Consider the following 18,424-nt stretch of genomic DNA (forward strand, 5'->3'; position numbering starts at 1 on the left):
AATAAACAAGAAGTTGTAAACATTTTTGAAGTGGAACGGGTGTCCTCTCAGCCAGAAGAACAAAGCAGCAGAAGTTGTCTAGAAACCCTGTTGAGAATAATTCTTCAGACCTGTCAATGCCTTGAGGACCTGAGCTGTGTAAAGAAAGTGCCAGAGGCAGTGTAGGTAGGCAGACTGCAGAGAAAGGAATTGAAAAGAGGCAGGTTATGAGAAGGAATTAGAAGAGAGATTTTTTTTACAGCAACTGGAAAGGAGGCCTGGAAACAGGTCTGGAAACAAGAATTGCTGCTTTTTTCGCATGTTCAGGCGAAACATTGTCATGGGAAAGGCAGTGTGTACGGGAGGCATGGGAAGCAGGGAGGAGGATTTACCTTCCAAATACATTTCCAAGTACTGTCCTTTGCTGCAAGATTGGGATTGCCCTAGATGGGAGTTGAAGGTGCAGGTGTCCCTGCAGCCAGTAGACTGACCACTGCGACAAGTCCTCTTGCACCCTGTCCATTCCAGGGCAGTTTTGTCTCCTAGATGGGTTCAGATCATGGCTGCTGGCTTCGAGGGGCACAGACAGACTGGCAGGAAAGGCGAGAGCCTTGGGATGTTGTTGGGCTACGGACTCATGGAGTTCCCTCTGCTGCTTCTGCTGGGGAAAAGTTCACACTCACCTCAGAAGACTCTAATTTTATCCGCTTTGTTTCCTGCTTTTGATATTTTTGGTTCTTAGCATTTTTCCTCTGTTTTGTTTCCCACTATGCACCCAACAGGAAGAGTCCCTCGCAAAGTTCTCCAGAGTAAGAAGAAGGGAAAAAAAAAAGGTCCAGATGACATTTGCTTTCTGCAGGCAAAACTGAAAGCAGGCAGCAGCCAACATTTCCCCAAAGCCTCTCACCAGCTCTACTCTTTCCATGAGAAACAGAAAGGAAATTGGATCCTACAAGAAAACTGTTTTCCAAAATGCCAGAGACCTCAGAATAGTCTGTTTGCTTGCCTACACTGCCTTCTCCAGCGAGACACGACTCAGGTCTTGCAGTCACGTAAGCTCAGAAGGGTGACACTCAAGCAGTATCTTGGAAATAAATCCCTGCATTTCACGCAAGGGAGACAAGCCTTTTGTTTGTGTGCATCATAGCCCCGCGGTCTGCAGGTGCTGGGAGAGCCAGCTCAGACGGGTCTTGAAACATCCATTTGTTTTTCTTGAGGCAATGTGCTGGAAAGACTTGCAAAGCAGGACTGTGAGGCTGTGCAGGGGTAGCTGGGTCATCGTAGGACCACGTTCATCTCTTCTGCAAGCAACTCAATTGAAACAGGATGATCTTTGTACTTGAAAATCCACACGCTATCATTAGTTGATAGTTTTCTCAGATGCTCTGGTGATCACAGTGTTTTCTTTGCCACCAAGGATCCAAAGACACCAAAATCCTACTCCAGATGATCAATAGCTTCTTAGATAGAGACTGGCCCGAGTGCAGGTTCTTGCTGTAAAGCTTTTTTACTGCAACATGGCAGAAATAACTCTCTTCTCTGAGATTCATATTGATTGCATTATGCACTGTAATTAGCGTAGCAGTCTGCACAGTTGGTGGAGCAATGACAGAGACAACTTTATGAGTAGTGAGAGCTGCATTCTTTAAAAATGATTTCATCTCAAAAAGAGCATTGGGAATTTCTAATCCTGTGTGGTTGGACATTGCTTCTGTAGTGCAGTGAGGAGGACAGGGTTGATAGTGGCGGTGGTGGCTGTCCTGTGCTGCAGGCACACGGTGACTGGCATGGCCTCTTGCACCCAGAACACGCTGCCCACAGAGGTGGTGGCAGCTACGGTGGGAGGGCTGCAGAGTGTCAGTGGCCGCTTGTGGAGGCAGAAGCCCAGACGCATTTCTGTCACCAGCTCATCGCCCCCTCCAAGCCCCACCTTCAGCGAGCTCCCCTTTGAGTGGGAATTTGCTGTGCTCCATGTCTGTCCTCTCCTGCCCCAGGATGGGGGCTTTGCAGTTGTTAGATACTACTTCCCACTGGGCTTGTAACCACAGAGAAGATGAGCTGATAGCAAGAGGTGTGTAAGCTGTCCTAGGACTCTTCCTGCCCTGCAGAGTGTTCAGTGAGAAGGAACCTCACTGGAACCAAGGGCTGGAGGCAGGAAAGTTTTCTTCCCAAAGTAACACTCCTTACCTATAGAAAATCCATGCATGGAGCAGGTGACTTGCATTTGATGAAGAGCTTTTTAATATCACCAGGATGGAGAGGAGTCCACATGAATGGTGAGAACCATGGTAAGATGAAAGGCACACCTAGCAGATCCTCTGCCTCCCAGGTGATAAAAACATGCATTCATATTGCATTTGCTGTACCGTCTTGGAGACCAACCACAGCGGCTGTATCAAGCCTGAGAATATATCATACAGGTATTATAACCAACAACTCTGGCTTCCAAAATACCAGCTCCTCTTGTGGTGCTCACACTGATGGCAATGTCCTGGCAACGTCTACCCAGAGGAGAGCACTCTGCATGTCTTTCAGCACATCTAAGGAGCTCTCTCCATTAGAAGGCAGGAGCATGCTTATGCACAGATAAAATAAACTCCCCTGCCTGACATACTAGGTGGCTTGTTACATTAAGGGAAGGTAGGACATTGTCACAAATGGCCAGACAACTGCACCTGCTAGAGAGAAAAACGAAGAAGGAAGAACTGGTGCTTGAGGGGTTAATTTCTGCAATTTGGGCCCACTCAGTTTCCTTTGTAGCACCTCCTTCTGTTCAAACTTGGAAATAGATTTAATATATGGTAAGTACCAATGTCTAACAGATTTATTAAAGACTAATCCACGTAGTTACTCATTTTTCTAAAGACTGGCAATTTTGATGATAGGAAATTGCAAAAAGGTTGTTTTTAAATAGCAGTGGTTATTAGGAGTATTTCTGTTAAGAGCCTGTCTGTGAGCATTCCCTGCTTTACAGCCCTCCCATGAAAGCTGGAAGGCACTGCTGTATCTCATTCCTATATGCATGTAATCCTCTGGCACAATAAAGACATTGCCCATAATTCCAAGGGGAAATTCTTCATTTTTGTTGAATCCCATGGCACAGCTTCTGCGAGGGGTAAAGCAGCCAAGAGCTTGCCCTTAAGCAGATATGGACCTTAGGGCAGCCCAGGCCAACAATTTAACCTTCTGTAGTGTCCTCCAGGTGCTATTGTGGGGGTGATATTTATGATATGGACACTTTCCCTCTTAGACATTGGACCAAATCCACAGATCTGTCCTTTCAGTTTTGAGTTGTCACCGTCAAGGAATGCCAGGGAGCACGGGCTGCCAGCTTCTCTTGCGGGCACGTGGAAGGGCACGTAGGGACTGCCAGCAGGAGTCACCAGCCTCTTGGCAAGTGCCGGTGCTGGTGGAAGATAGAGAGACCCAGAGATGAGCCTGGAGTGGGCGGGGAAGGCTTCAGGGTGCTGGTTGCACAGATGCACAAACTGGAGGGAAGGTGATGTGCCATTTTAGTTGATAAATTGTAACTCAAACTGAAGGGGAGAAGATTCCAAGGAAACATAAGATTCCAGGTTAATCGTAAATATTTCCTGGAGACCCTCTTGGATGTTGGAGGGGATTGGTTCTTTTAAGTAATAGAAGTTGAGGCTTTACATTCAGTTTGAAATGGAAGGAAAATGTTTGTCATCTTCTCTCTTAATATATGAAACATTTCATTCTGGGATTCAAGAGAAGAAGCCATGGGCTGAAACAGTTAAACTTCTATTGTGATCTCATGGGGTATTGAGTGATTGTAGGGGAACCCATTGCCCTTTTTACAGAGACTTAATCTTTTGAGTAAAGTTAAGAGGTAGTGTAGGCTCCCCTGGCCACTGCTCACCCATGAGCCTGCCCATGTTTCGTCCCACTCTGTGTGCTGATGCTGCCCATGTTGTTTGTTTTGGTGGGGAGAGGGTTGCTTTTGCTCTTTCTGGAGGCTGGGGTTTTTTTCCATGTTGGCTACTATTCCAAGCCGTGCTTCTCAGGAGGCTTCTCCTCGAGCATGAAGGAGGCACATCACCTCACTGCACATGGTGGCAAGAGGAGATCTGAGTTAATGTTTTTATCATCCCAGATGGGTATTTGGAAAAAAATTACACTTACAGACTGGGGCTGAGGGTGAGAATTGTGCCCCTCTCAGCATGTGGACCACCTTTCCTCCCACCTCAAGGCTCACTTTAGTGCTGTCAGAAAGCAGCTCAACAGCTTCATCCCATTTCCCTCAGAGAAGTGCCAGTTCCCCAAGACGAGGAAGAAGAGCTAAAGCAATGGCCTCGGGCATGCTGTTAGTCCTGCTCCTTTCTCTACCTCCAACATCCATTTGCTCTGGTGGGCACCGTAAACTGCTGTTACTGCAGGGCTGAGGTTTTCCTGCGTGCTCTGGCACACCCCATTCCCTGTACCCCATCCCTTCCCTCAGCAGCTCCCAGATCAGGAATGGGATTAGGATGGGGATGGGGACAGCCTGGGAGTTATCTGTAGGGTCACACACTATCCCTACCTCATCACAGGGTTGTGTTATCAGTGGTACCATCCCTCAAGAGAAAAAACATAAATCATAGTGCTTTTACAAAACTTGTGGTTTTTACAGAGACATTTTCAGTGTGGAGAGGTTTTTTTACTCGTTTGTCAGAGTTTACAGTCTGAATTTGAGAATGCAGATGAGTTGCTAAGCATGTAAACAATAGAAGCTAATCAGACTCAAATTGGTATTTTAGTACAATAAATGCTTTTTGGTGAACCTGAGAATGACCTAAATCAAACAGTTTTGAAGGAACCAAACACTTCTTGCTTGACTCCTGCATGCATTTACTAGTTCAGAAACTTGATGCAACTTCAGCTGACAGCCATAGCTTGAAAGTGGGGAATGAGGAGCAGTTTTCATGAAGGGAAGAAGAGTTCTGCAGTGTGAAATGTGCAAAACAAATCCATGAACCGTTGGTAGTCCTGACTACATGAGCAGGGCGGGATTCCCGTAGCCCCTTTACCTCCATGACCTGGAGGGTGGCTGGTGCACGCTGGGGTTCCTGCACAGCCTGGTGCTGCCCATCCTAGCGGGTGCCGGGGCTGGAGATGTGCTCCTGCCAGCTGTTCTCTGACAGCTAATAGCATGGAAATGCCAGCCCTTGCCAGCTCTGCGTCTAGAAAACAAACTCTGCTGGGCTCCCCGCCTCCGAGAGCGGTTTGGGTAGAAATGTAAACAGGCAGTTGTGGCTGAGCAGCGTGGATCAGGGCCCAGACTCTGACACTGCAGGACTCCATGTGCAAAAGGGGAGTGGAGGCTGCTTGCAGGAGTTGCTAACACCCAGAAATACCATCAGCTATTTCAGTGGGGGAAATCATACACGGCAGGTAAGTGGCTGGGCTGCTGGCAGCGAGCTGCCAGCCAGCCTTCCGCACGCGAGGTGTCAGGCACGCTGGACAGGGTGATGGAGCAGCTGTTAATTGGAAGATCCAGCTCTTGTTGTCCAGAGAAATGCAGATACTGCCTTGAAACACTTCCCAAGGTCTTGGCACTTCATTTCGTACCTATGTCTCATGCTCTGAATATCCTCAAGGCACTCGCTATCATCGGATGTCGTCTAACTGTCTCTCAGTTGTTGTTTGTTTCTGTGGTTGCATGTTGATAAGTTATCTGGTTATGTCTTGCAGCCCTCAGAATCCAAGCCCAACGTCACCCCTCTCACCGTCCTGGCCCATGTTCTCTGCGCCATCAAGTCCTATGCCCACCTCCTCTACGTCCAGCGACTCATCCCCCATCAGGTCTGTTGCAGAATTTGCTTTGCTTTTTGTTGCTTGTGCTCTTTTCTGTTTAATTTACTCGGTTCCCCCACCACTTCCCTTTTCTCTTCGCATCCTGCTCAAACTCCCGCAATGCATCTATCTGCACTCAGCAAGAGACGAGCTCCTTCGCACGCCCGGGCAGGCGCCTGCGGGCCCCGTGCTCAGGCGGATGGTAGCCGGCGCTCACCGGTTGCCCTCATGGTGCTAGTGTGGGCAGGTGGTTTCTGGGTTTTTGCTCGGGCATTTCAGCCCCTGCACTTCACTTTACTCCTCTCTGCATCAGGTAAGACGTGTTGCTTTCCTGAGGAATAACAAGCCTTTGGAAAACTCTGTGACACCTTATTTTCAGGCCACTTCTGTTTTCTCATCTTGAATCTAAGGAGGATAAAGGACATGGAGTAACGCAGACATTTGCCCTCTGTGTGGCCATGTCTCAGGTGCTTGGGCATTGCTGGAGTAAATCGGTCCTGAAAGCTACAGACAGAAGATTTCCTGTGGGACCCAGTACCTAAAAGGGCTGGCAAGAAAGTCGGAGAGCGTCATTTTACAAGGGCATAGAGTGACAGGCCAAGGGACTGTTTCTTCAAACTGACAGAGGGGAGATTTGGGTTAGATGTTAGGAAGAAGTTCTCCCCTGTGAGGGTGGTGAGGCCCTGGCACAGGTTGCCTCAGAGGTTGTGGCTGCCCCATCCCTGAAGTGTTCAAGGGCAGGTTGGATGGGTCTTGGAGCATCCTGGTCTAGTGAAAAGTGTCCCTGCCCATGGCAGGGGCATGGAACAAGATGAGCTGTAAGGTCCCTTCCCACCCAACCCAGTCTGTGACTCTGTGACCCTAGAGCAGCAGGCCAGGCTGTGCTGCGTTCCAGGGCAGGAGGATGCACGTCTTCTCCTCGCCCTGGGGTGTAAGATGCCACTGGCTTCAACGTGGCACTACCAGGGCTCCCACAGCCTTTGGCACAGGAATTGCAGTCAAGCCATGAGCACACCATGGGCTGTAGGTACCAGGGAATGTTCATGCAGGGGAAGCCAGGGCAGCATCACCTCTGAGCTGTGTGCAGGGTGCCCTTGGGTGGGATTTCTCCCATCCCACCCCTGGCACAGTGGAGCCAGAGGCAATCACCAGCCCTGGCAGAACACGTCTCCCAGCTCCTCAGCAGGCACAGGTGTGGGGCTGGTTCAGCAATCCCTCTTAGGGAGACGTGTCAAACCTGTTTGTTCGTTACAGGTGCAGACCGAGCTCTTCCCCCACATCTACAGCTGTACAATTGCTGCCTGTACAAGGGCTGCCTGCTTGGCAGGGTTATGTGTTTGTTTTGCTACGTTGTCTGCAAAGGCTGACAGTGGCATAATACCATTCCAGCAGCCTTCTTTCTCTGGGCGAGAGAAGCTCTTCATCCCTGAAACTGCACCAAGGGCAGACAGGTGAAGCTCCTGAGTGCTTTGCTGGCCTTGTGCCACACTTGGGAGGCAGAATCCCAAACGTGAGCAATCACTGGAGTCTGGCATTTCAGTCCCTGAAAGCCCTGCAGGGCTCTGACAGGCGCAGTCACAGCCCCAAGAGCAGCCAGTGGGTGAAGGGACAGACTGGGACCACACAGGTCATTTTGGGAAGAGAAAAATAACAACTTGAATACTTCAAGTGAGTAAGCCTGAAAATACCTTTTGTTTTTCATCTGACAGTCTCCCTAAGCACTATGTGTGAGTGGTGCTTCCCTGGCAGTGAAGGTCCTTCTCTGGAGCAGGAGGAATGTTTGCCCATCCTGTTTTTTTAAGTGTTTGGTGGCTGCTCATGTCAGGCACCTGGGATTTGGAGAGGAGGGACCTCTATTTCAAGGCTCTCTTCACAGTGAGAGCAAACTCCTTCACAGTTTCTCTGGCTTGTGGTTTCTATGTGCAGATGAACTGCTTCTGTCAGGAGGTGAAGGCATGATGCTTCCCCGTGCTCACTCGGAGAGAATTCAGAATGAGTTTTTGTCTTCAGAAAGATAAAAGTTGGTGAAACCCCAGACCTGAGAAATGATGATGCCTTACTCCTTATGCCAGCAGCTCCTTAGAGCACTTGCATCACCATGCCCAGCCGTACTGTAGCTGAGCAGCCTGCTGCCACGCTGGGTGCGATCGGCTGGTCGGAGGGCCTGGTGCCTGAGAAGGTTTGCACCAGTGCCATGGCCTGTCAGTGTCCCAGCTTGCCACCAGCCTTGCTTGAGCCCGGACACTGAAAGTATGGATGGGAGGCTCTGGGCACAGGACACAGCTCTGCGTGCCTGCGCTTTACTGGTGAGGTCCTGAGGTCCTTCGTGTTCTCCCTGCATCTGCTGGTGATTTGCTCCATTTCTGGCTCTCTCTGCTCTAACTCACGCCCCCGCAGCGTGGGCACACTGACGCTTCCCCAGTACAATCTAATGGTTGTTAAATCTTTTTTATCTTCAGATACAGTCTCTAAGGAAGTGCAGCAAATTCTTCGCAGACCTACTTGTTTTTCTGTGTTGAAATACCCTTCCCCAAGCGCTCCTTCCTCCTCACAAGCTTCTCTTGGTGGTTGCAGTTACGCTTGGAGAGTGATGGGTTTGGCTGTGTGGGGCTGGTGGGCAGTGGGATGCTACCAGCACCTACTGCCCACCTTCGCTCTGCACTGGCTGCCACTCGGTTATGGCCCCTCAGAGCCTCACAGACCCTTCCCAGCTCCCTGAGGTACTCCTTCCTCTGCCACCTGGAGCTTCCCGAGGACCTCCTGGCTTGGGGCTGCTCGCCCAGGCGTGGGCTCTGGTTCCGGCAGTGCCAGCTGGGCTCAGACTGGGATTTGATTGAGGGCTCATCCCGGAGAGCCTTCAGACTCCTCTGGCATCTTCCTCCCTTTTTGCCTGAGCAACATAACCTTGGACCTGTGCAGAGTGGTAGAGGTCCTGGGACTCCTCTTCAATGTGTACCACTTACCTGGACCCCTCTTCTGGGGAGGGGAGTGCTGTTGTGTGTGAGCAGAGTGAATTTTATATCAACAAATGCTTTCTTTTTGCAGCTCACCGCTGCGGAAAGCCCGAGCCTTGTACGCCTGTAAAGCAGAACACGACTCGGAGCTCTCCTTCACGGCAGGCACTGTGTTTGATAACGGTGAGTCCCTGGACTGGAGGGAGGGTAGGAGGGAGGGATGGGGCAGCTCCAGGAGTGGGAGCAGAAGAAGGTGGGCTCATTTTCCAGCATGCTATTTGGGCTGAGGCTCGGAAGAGCTGAGCCCAGAGCAGGATTGGCTGCAGAGTGAGGCCAGAGCATGACAGGAGCGGAGAGTATGTGCCAGGGGCATTGGTAACACACCAGCAAATTCTCTTCCTTCTGAGACCCATGGCATTGCTGCTCACTGGCAGCCCCCTCACCTGCCGGGGAAGTGCTGCAGGAAGCAGCGCCCAGAGTGCGACTCCTGACCTGGGCAGCAGATAGGCAGGAGACTTCCCCTTCACTGCAAAATGGGCACTTTTCCTTTGTAACAGCATCTCTCACTTTATTGTTGCCACGTGTATGAGATGCTACAGAGCCAGCATTAGCAGCCATACGAATGCAGCTACAGAGAAGGACACTTGGGTGTCATTTTTTTAGCACTAAGTTTTGCAAATCACTGATTTTCCTCCTGTGAGCCAGGGGATGATTTGGACTCAATTCATGGGTTTCCTTTCAGTCCCGTTTCCACCACCAGAAATCCCATGAAAGAAGAAGGCAAGAATACTTGAAACACCAGTGTTAAATCTGAGGTGTATGTTGCCGTATTTTCAAATCCGTGCTGTGACCTGATCTAGGTGACCCTGCTTCTGCAGGGGAGTCGGACTAGATGATCTCTAAAGGTCCCTTCCAAGCCCTACCAGTCTATGATTCTACAAAAGCAGCTGATGAGCCAGCCGTTGCTTAGGATCAGTGTAAAAACTGCCTTTTCAAGATCCTGATTTATTTCCTCAGGGAAGTAGTCCTAAGGGAGATGTGTGAAATAGGAGAGAGGGATAGATGTGGTCTTCCCACTCTCCCCCAGAGCTGAGCATGGTAGGCCACTGGCAGAGATGTCCACTTTGCCACCTTGAGCGTGGGCCAGCGGGTCCCACTCCACATCGTGCTCATCACTCTGCTCATGCCTGTGGTGTCCAAGCCGCCAGCCCAGGGTGACAGGTGTTTTGGCCCCAGCAGTGGAAGTGGCCTCACATCTGCAGAGCACAAGGCAAAGGCATGCGTGGGTGACAGCTTTTACAGTGCCTGCCTTTGTCTGGCTCAGAGCTGTGTTACAGCGTGTTGGGAAGGGAAAGGGCAGCCTTCATGGAGGGTGTGCAGAGGTTCTCCACGACACATGTGGGCGTACAAAGTGCAGGCTCTGACCCAAAGCAGAAGCATCTGGAGTACTGTGTCCAATTCTGGGCTCCCTAGATCAAGAGAGACAGGGAACTGCTGGAGAGAGTCCAGCGGAGGGCTGCCAAGATGATGAGAGGACTGGAACATCTCTCTGATGAGGAAAGGCTGCTACACCTGGGGCTGTTCATTCTGGGGAAGAGAAGGCTGAAAGGGGACCTTATCAATGCTTTTAAGTGTCGAAAAGGCAGGTTCAGAGGATGGGACTAGTCTTTATTCTGTGGCATCCGGTGACAGGACAAGGGGTAACAGGCGCAAGCTGGAACACAGGAAGTTCGACTTGAACACGAGGAAGAAGTTTCTTTGCCGTTCAGGTGAGGGAGCCCTGGCACAGGCTGCCCAGGGAGGGTGTGGAGTCTCCATGTCTGGAGGTTTCCAGACTCACATGGATGTGTTCCTGTGCCCCCTGATGGAGGGGAACCTGCTTTAGCAGGGGGTTGGACTGGTTGAGCTCTAGAGGCCCCTTCCAACCCCCACCATTGTGGGATTCTGGGATTCTGTGAAGTTTGCGGGGCACAGTGTCACATTCCTGCCATGCTACATCAGTGGCCAGCCGTGGGGACGGCGGGTGCCTGGTGCTGACCGTGCTGCCTGTGTTTCCCTCCCTGGCAGCTGCCAATGCTTTTCTGGTCACTGAAGTTCTCCCTGACCTGGCAGTGCCTGTGCCTTAGCTCTTCACCCTGTGTGCCAGTGCCGTGTGCTCTGCGGGGCTGCCTAACCACTCCATGGGCACAGACCTGGAGTTTAAATGTCAGGTAGAACCTGGTAGCAGTTGACTGATACCAGCATTTACCATACAGGGAGCTGTTCCCCAGTGGGCTGCATAGGAGAGATTAGTTTCCAAGTGTCGGCACCAGAAATATTCTATGCAGTTGCCATAATGTTTCATGCAAGGAATGGAAAGTCAATGTGTGCTTTTTTTCCTCTGGGTACTAGGAGCTGGAATAGGTGAGTTCTGGTTAGCCTGATTTTCAGAGATGATGTTGATGAATGTAGGCTTTCTTTTTCCTGCATGAAGGGAAGGAATCTGTGCCCTGTGGAATGAAAGAGCTCTGGTTTAGATATAATCCCCGTGTAAAGAAAAGCCTTGTTACTACTTTCCAAGTAGTTCTTGGCTTTTGTATGTTGAGTGTTGTCATTTGGGAAACTGCTACCACATGCACAGGTTTTGCCCTGGGATGTACATGAGAATATAGCAGAAAGGGGAAGAAAATGAAAACATGTGAATTGGAGAAAATACTTTTCCTAAGCAGCTCCGTAGATATCTTATAAATAAACATGGTCTCCCCTTTGAGGACCCGTGGGAATTAGAGCAGCTAGGAGGGGAACAAGTTTGAATTAAATACATTGTGTTTACTAGATAAAAATCAATCGATTATTTGAGGAAATAAAAAAATCCAGCATGTTGTAATCACTCAGGCTCACATTAGCTGGGAGAAGCGAGTGAGAAGCAGAGCTGCTTGGAAGAAATATCATTATGATGAAGGAGTTTTGCAAAGCCCATCGAAAGCAAATGGATCTTGGAAGTACTTGGACACATTCTTGTTTGACTTTAAGGTTCTCTTTGGTTGCACGTGGCAGAGCAGCATCTCTGTCTGACTGGGAAACTGGGGTGCTGCTACCCACGCAGTGTGGCATCCCACAGTAACCAATGCCCTGTTTTGAGAGGCACGTGCAAGCTCTGAGATGTTATTCCTGTTAGTTATAGGGAATGTGGGATTTCCAGCAGACCTTGAGCACTGGGTAGTTGTGTGCCCTTGTGGTACTACATAGGAGGGATGTCCTGAGTCCGTAGAGGCCTGAAATGGGGAAAAGTGAGAGTCTGCGCTCAGGGAAGAGGAGCTCACACGTGTTTTAACTAGCAGTCACCTCTGAAAGGGAAGACTCTGTACTCCAAGGCAATGAACCCCCCACGTGAGCCGCTGCTGCCAGGTTCTGTTGGCTTGTGCTACATTGGGAAAGTTGTCTTGCATTTGTGCTCCAATTCTGTGATAGTGAGATTCTCCTCCCTATCTGCTTGTGTGCTCTGCTCTGTCTGACAGTACGTAGACAGAAATAAATGGCTGCCTTTGGGACAGAAGTAATTTTTTTAAGGCAAAAGCAGTAGCTGGAACTCAGATAACTTTTGGTTAAAGCACTTTCTCCGCCTATTTGGTGAGACAAGAGAGCTGAGAACCTGATATACACACACGCCACGTAGGATTTGTTTTATCTTGACAACGATGGTCTATGGCAGGGCACTGGGAAGCCTGTGTTTCCACTCAAAGGGAGATAACCCCAGAGCTTTTAATGCAGTTTTGCCCTTGAAGACTTTCCGTGCAGGCTGGAGTTGACATTTTTCCCCTGAGGAGACTGCTTTAACCTTTGCTGATAGAAAAGCCCCAAGACTTGGATGTGGGAGGGTGTAAGCATGAAAAAAGAAGTTTGCATGAGTCACACCCAAAAATGTGTGAACCTGGGAGTTGGAACACCATGGCTCTTAAAACCAGTTAGTGTTCTGCAGTTTGTATTTTTTGTTGCTACATTACTAGGTACAGTACTCCTCAGCAGGCATACCCAGTAGTGATGGACTTTGCTGTGCTGGTGAGGACCAACCTCTGCCAAAACCTGGAGGTGTTTGGACTTAAACACTTCTCTCTTTCTGAATCTTTCTCACCAGTTAATGTCAGTCATGGGTTTTGCACGGAAAATGGCCATCCTGCAACAGGTGGGGCTGCAGTGGGAGAGGTGGCATGCAGAGGAGCCTGAAGCTCTGCCCCGCTGATGCTCTGCTGGTTTGATAAGCAGAGTATTTGTGTTTGCCATTTAATGGAAAAGGCTCAATTTTTAAATGTTTCTTTTCTCTCTGACTCTGCTGAGCCTTGACATGGCCTGTGCCTGCCTGCTGGCACACACAGATCCCGTCCCCACAGCTCTGGGGGAGGACTTAGACCCCACACAGGTGTCAGTGCTGTTTCTGGGATGCACTTAAGAAACATGGGCACATTTGTCCTGAAATGTGAATTATCAACACATTTCATTCTCCCATTGAATGAGGGTGAGCTGGGGCAGGAGGATGCCTGGATGGCAACACAGGGAGCAGTGAGGAAGGCAGGCATTGTGCCATGGGGCAGGGGGGCTGTCAGGGGGGCAACAGGGACTCGCTCTGCACTCTGCTCTCACAGTTGGTGCCAGGCAGCCTTTAGGCCAGCAGACCTGCGGAGAGCCACAGTCTCTGAAACACTGACTTGCCACCGTTTATTGTGAGAGGTGCAGACAATATTCCTCTGCCTGCATTGACATAACCCTGGTTCCTGTAAAACCAGCAGATTTTCAGTAGTTGATTGAATAAAGAGGGAGTGTGAGTCTTTTGAAGACTGATCAGGTTTCTCATTTAACAGAAAAGCGATTGCAGTGTTTGCTTTCCTGCCCGGAGCATTTGCCAAAGCCTTTTCTCTCAGCTGGGTGTGAAGCCAAGCTGGGACGTGCAGGTTACGAGGCGATATAGAGTTAATCCCATTTTTTTTTTATTAAGTGGGGTCCCTGACACTTCATAAAAGAGGGGCAGAGGAGTCCCACGGGTGGGCAGGCATGGACAAAAGGAGCACTTCAGCTTTCTGAGATCCTTGGCATATTACTATCCTTTAAAATAAATACAAATTAAAGGTCTTGCTCTCTCGCAAGAGTAACTTTGATGTTCTCAACACTAAAAGCACAACAGCTCCTGCACCATAATCCCCCTCCAGTAGTAACCTGCCTTTTCCTTCTCTCCTCAAGTCCATCCATCCCAGGAGCCCGGCTGGCTGGAAGGGACCCTCAACGGCAAGACAGGATTAATCCCTGAGAACTACGTCGAATTCCTATAGCTTTGGGCACGACAAGTGCCACTGCTGAGCTTTACATGGTATCCATGGCAGCTGCTGGTGGGAGTCCTGCAGACCATTTTGCTCCTTGCCACTGCGCGCCGCACGGCAAGGGACTTCCCTGTCCCGCTGAGGTGGATGTCTGTGTGGATAGTGACCTTCCATCTCCTGCCACAGCACGAGCCGGGGCTGCGGGGCGGTCCCAGCTAGGCTTCTCCTGCCCCGGGCAGTCGCAGGCTGTGCCCAAGTCCACCTACCACCTCGGAGCCCTGGCAGCAATGAGAAAACCAGCAGCGAAGTGGCAGCTCCATGCCACAGCCCAAGAGCTCCGTAGGGGCTGAGCCTGCAAACTGAACCAGCACCAGAGAGCTGCCGAGCCTGATACTCCCTGCAGCGATGCTTCACCAGCCGCCAAGGGCATCAGAGGCAGCTGAGGGACCCCGTCAGCCTCCCCACCAGAGGAGCAGGCAGCAGCAAGGAGTCCTTTGCTCTCAGGCGTTTTCTCGTGTTCTGACCACTGCGAGAAAAGCTCTGCCATGCAGCCAGAGAGCAGCCCCGCGCCTTCTCATGCTGTGGCTGGGCAGGGTGAGGTCCCTGCAGCTGTGTCACTGCACTGGGGGCACGGGGCAGCCCTGGCAAGGTGGCCAGCCCGCAGCAGAGCTCGGCTCTTGCCGACTAGAGCGAGGTGCACACTGGGCTCCAGGGTGGACACGAGGCCGGCCGGGAGCTGCCGGGACTCGGCAGGTGCCAGCATGGTGGGGGGAGAATACTTTGGACCAAACCTCTCAAACTCTTTTTTGATTTTGAGACTTTGGCGAGATAAGCATTTGTGATCTCTGCAGCCTGCACTTCCTTCCTGGAGGACAAGGTGCAGCTCGGATAAATACCACTCCCTTTTGTTTGACTGACTGTTTCGTATCTCCGCTTTCTGATGCACCTTGCACAGAGACATCCATGCTTTTGTGAATGCCTGGACAACATGGCTGATGTGCCATGTTGGAGCTGCGTTTGCATCCCTCCACCATTGCTTTTTAAGTGGCCTCCTTGCTTGCAGCCTGGCGTGTAGTCTGTCCGTACCAAGTCTGTGCAGTGCTGGTTTTGGAAGGTCAATTGTTTCCCTACTTGTAGGACTATTGCTGTTGGTGTGACCAACCTACGGTCTATGAAAAACAATGGCCGAGCACTTTGACTCCACCACCCTCTGCTCCTGCCCTGGAGAGGCCGCTCGTGCTGCCGTGGACCTGTGGCCAGTGGTCAGCAGAGCGAGTTTGCAAATCCCTCGCCATTTCGGGTCATTTTTAAGGGGGAGGGTGGGAGAAGCAGCTCTGTGTGGCTGCGGAGCCAGGCTGGCCAGGTGACGTGTCAAGAGCTGTAGTGATTCTATTTTGTAACAGCAAATGTTGCAGGAGGCCCCAGCCTGTGGGCAGAGAGACTGTCATGCAGCAGCGCTGCTGCCACACGCGGCTGGGGCGTGGGTGTTGTGTCTTTTTGTAATGGTTTTAAAGATTCCGAGTGACTGGATTGCTGTATGTGCCACTTTTTATTTTTGAAAGAATTAATGTATAAATAGAGTATCTTAAAATATTATGAGGGAAAGATCTATATTTGATATTTTTAGAAGATGTGTAACAGGAGAAGCGGAGGACATTTGAGGCCGGTTGCAGAGGAGCGCCCGCGGGCCCTCGCATCCACAGCCACCCTCCAGGCCTTGGGCTGCCTTTTTGCTCGCTTTGTGGTGTCACGTAGAAATGAGGGGAGCTGAAATCTCAGACCTCTTTACATTTCTTTCGCAGTGATTAAACTTCCTGGACTTTTGTCTCAGAAAAAAAAAAAAAAAAAAGAGGAAAAAGCCGATTATTTGTTTCTCTCTGTGTTTCCAGGGTGGGTGCAGAGCAGCTCATCCCCCCCAGGATCGGGACTAGAAGCGGGACCACTCCACAAGGTGTCCCCCCTGGGGACACCGGGTATAGCCTGGGCAGGGTGACGCCTCCAAACTGGCCCGTGTTTCCTACTTGAAGGTGGTTGGAGGGGGGCTGAGAGGTTTGAGGGGATGAAGACCGGCAAATGTTTTACCCACTAGTTGCCAGTTCATGTTCATCCTTGGGTTCAGTAGTGATCATTGGTACCATTCACTGATTTTCCTGAAGCACAGGATGGGGCTGCGCTTCATCCAACCCTGTCAGCTGTGGCAGGACCTCAGGGGCTGCTCAGAGCTGGCGCTGGCACCAGCACTGCCTTAGCGGGCAGAACAGAAACCTTCTTCAAGGATGTAGGAGAGGGGTGGAGAGGGAAAGGAGAAAAAAACCACAAAGGCTGAATATTTCGTGTATGAGCACTATTTGCGTGTGTTTGGGACTGTCCCAACCCCAGACACCTCTCCAGCAGGGCCCCTCCTGCCATCACAGCACAGGTGGAGGTTCCCAGCACGGCCTTCCGTCCAAGTGTGACACACAGCCTTCAAACAGAAAGCGCATCATGGAGAAAGGAGGGTTTCACATGTGTCAGAGACACCTAAAAGGCATGGTTAAGGGGTGAGGCATTTAGGGACCTCTCTAGTAATGCTGCCTGGGCACCGGCACAGGCTGCTCCCCAGCTCTTATCCCCACAGCACCCTTTACCGCAGTGTCCCTGTTTGGCTCTTCAGATACTCAAGTCATTCTGAGGCAGCAGTAAATTCCTTTTCCTAGGCACTAAGGAGCTTTTGGATGTGCTACCTGGAGAGTTGTTGGGAACGAAAGTCCCACGCAGACGTATTTACAAGATGTCTTCTGCAGGGAAGGAAAATAAAGCACAAGCAGAAGTTATTGCTCTTAAGGAAGAGCTGGTGGAATAGGGTTTTTTTAATTAAACCTTTCCAAAAAAAAAAAAAAGGGATGAACCGCTTACTAAATATTCCCATTTGGGGACAGCTTTGATCCTGGAGCAAACATTGTTTTATTTAAAGGGAAATTAAGGATAGAAAATATGGTTTTAACCAATTTGCCGTGGCATTTGATGCTTAATATTAAAGTCATCAGTCAAAATGATAAGAGATCAGGGTGTTCATGCATGCTGATAGGTAAAGTCTCGCCTGCATTCCTTGTCCATCGTTGTAGGCATTCAACCAAAAAAACACCCAGCTCACAGTGTGATAGCATCTGTTGAAACAGATGTCACATGAGTTTCTGGTGCAGCCGTGCCATGTTTCAAGTCAGTGGTGCAAGCCCCAGGAGTTGACCGTGGCCAGGCCACTGTGCACCAGCCTTGGTCCTCGCACCCCGGCTGCCACTGACCATGGCATTTCTGAGGCACCCATGAGCCTGTGGTTGAGCTGCTGGCCCCTGTGTCTGTACAGATTTTACAGGATTTCCAGTAGGAAGTGAAGCACCTGGCATGGTTTAGGAGGACCCAGGCTTGGGTCCTCCTAAACCAGTGCTTGCATCACCTCTCTGTGCCCTGCCAGGGCCTTGGGTTGGGGTTGGGGTGGGATTGGGTCGGGGTTGGGTTAGGGTGGGATGGATTGGGTTGGATGGGTGCTTTTTGAGCAGGCTGTTACTTAGTAAAAGCAACAATGTCATGCTCTGGCCACGAATTTTTCAGATTCCCATCTGGCTCCATAGTCAGACAAAACATCGTCTTGGTAATTGTCCTGTCTAGAGAAGACTTCTGCTGAGTTGGGTGGCCTGAACAGCAGCCCAGACCATTACAGCAAAATACAGCCAGGCTGTGAGGCCGCTTTCAGGTCTTGGTTGTTGCTGTAAGATGGGGCATGTAGATGCTCTGTCCTCAAATGGGCTCCCACGGGTCCCTGCTGCGGCTGAATGCGGGCTCAGGTGTCACACGCAGGATGGAGTTAGATGCTGTGACAGGGTGCCAAAGCATCACAGCTCCTCTGGGCGCTGGAGAGCTCCGAGCTTGCTGCACAAGTGCTCTCCAGCCACGATGCAGGCCCCATCCCTGGAGATACTGAAAAGCCTTGTAGATATTCTGTGTGACTCAGTGGTGGGCTTGGCAGTGTGAGGTTAGTAGTTGGGTTCAATGAACTTAGAGGCCTTTTCCAACCAAAACAATGTTATGATTTATCTGAGAGATTCCACAGCACAAATCCAAACTGCTTCAAGTGGTGTTTGTGCCTGGGGTGCCTCCAAGAGCCTTTCCTTATTTCTGGCCACAGCCTGCCCTGAGGAGTGCTGAGGCTGCAGGTGATGCTTGAACACAAGGACATGCGTCCCCCTCATCTCTTTCTTTAGGATTAGGACTCTCTTCTGCTGGTCTGCACCCCTCTCAGGGCAGTACTAGAGGAAGTGGGGGGCTTTCCAGGAGCTGCTTTCCAGGTAAGGGTGGTATTGGGTCAGCAGGCTCCTCACAGCTGGCCGAAACGCTGCCTTCCTCCCTTGACACCTGCAGCCACCCTGGTGC

At 50.6% G+C, this 18,424-nt stretch overlaps 1 protein-coding gene across 7 annotated transcripts in view; it reads left to right on the forward strand.

Annotated features, from left to right (window-relative positions):
* Positions 1 to 16,974, forward strand: part of ARHGAP26 (Rho GTPase activating protein 26) — a 154,682-nt gene extending 137,708 nt beyond the window's left edge. For 3 of the 7 annotated variants that reach the window (XM_062002119.1, XM_062002117.1, XM_062002120.1), the window contains 3 exons: positions 5,674 to 5,784; positions 8,821 to 8,912; positions 13,941 to 16,974. In XM_062002119.1, coding sequence (XP_061858103.1) covers positions 5,674 to 5,784; positions 8,821 to 8,912; positions 13,941 to 14,029 — 292 coding nt within the window. In that variant the 3' untranslated portion in view covers positions 14,030 to 16,974. The other 4 variants (XM_062002116.1, XR_009819239.1, XR_009819240.1 and 1 more) reach the window with 4 other exon arrangements.
* The last annotated feature ends 1,450 nt before the right edge of the window (positions 16,975 to 18,424 follow it).

The sequence above is a fragment of the Colius striatus genome, chromosome 9 (genome assembly GCF_028858725.1).
Source record: "Colius striatus isolate bColStr4 chromosome 9, bColStr4.1.hap1, whole genome shotgun sequence".
NCBI classification, from domain to species: Eukaryota; Metazoa; Chordata; class Aves; order Coliiformes; family Coliidae; genus Colius; species Colius striatus.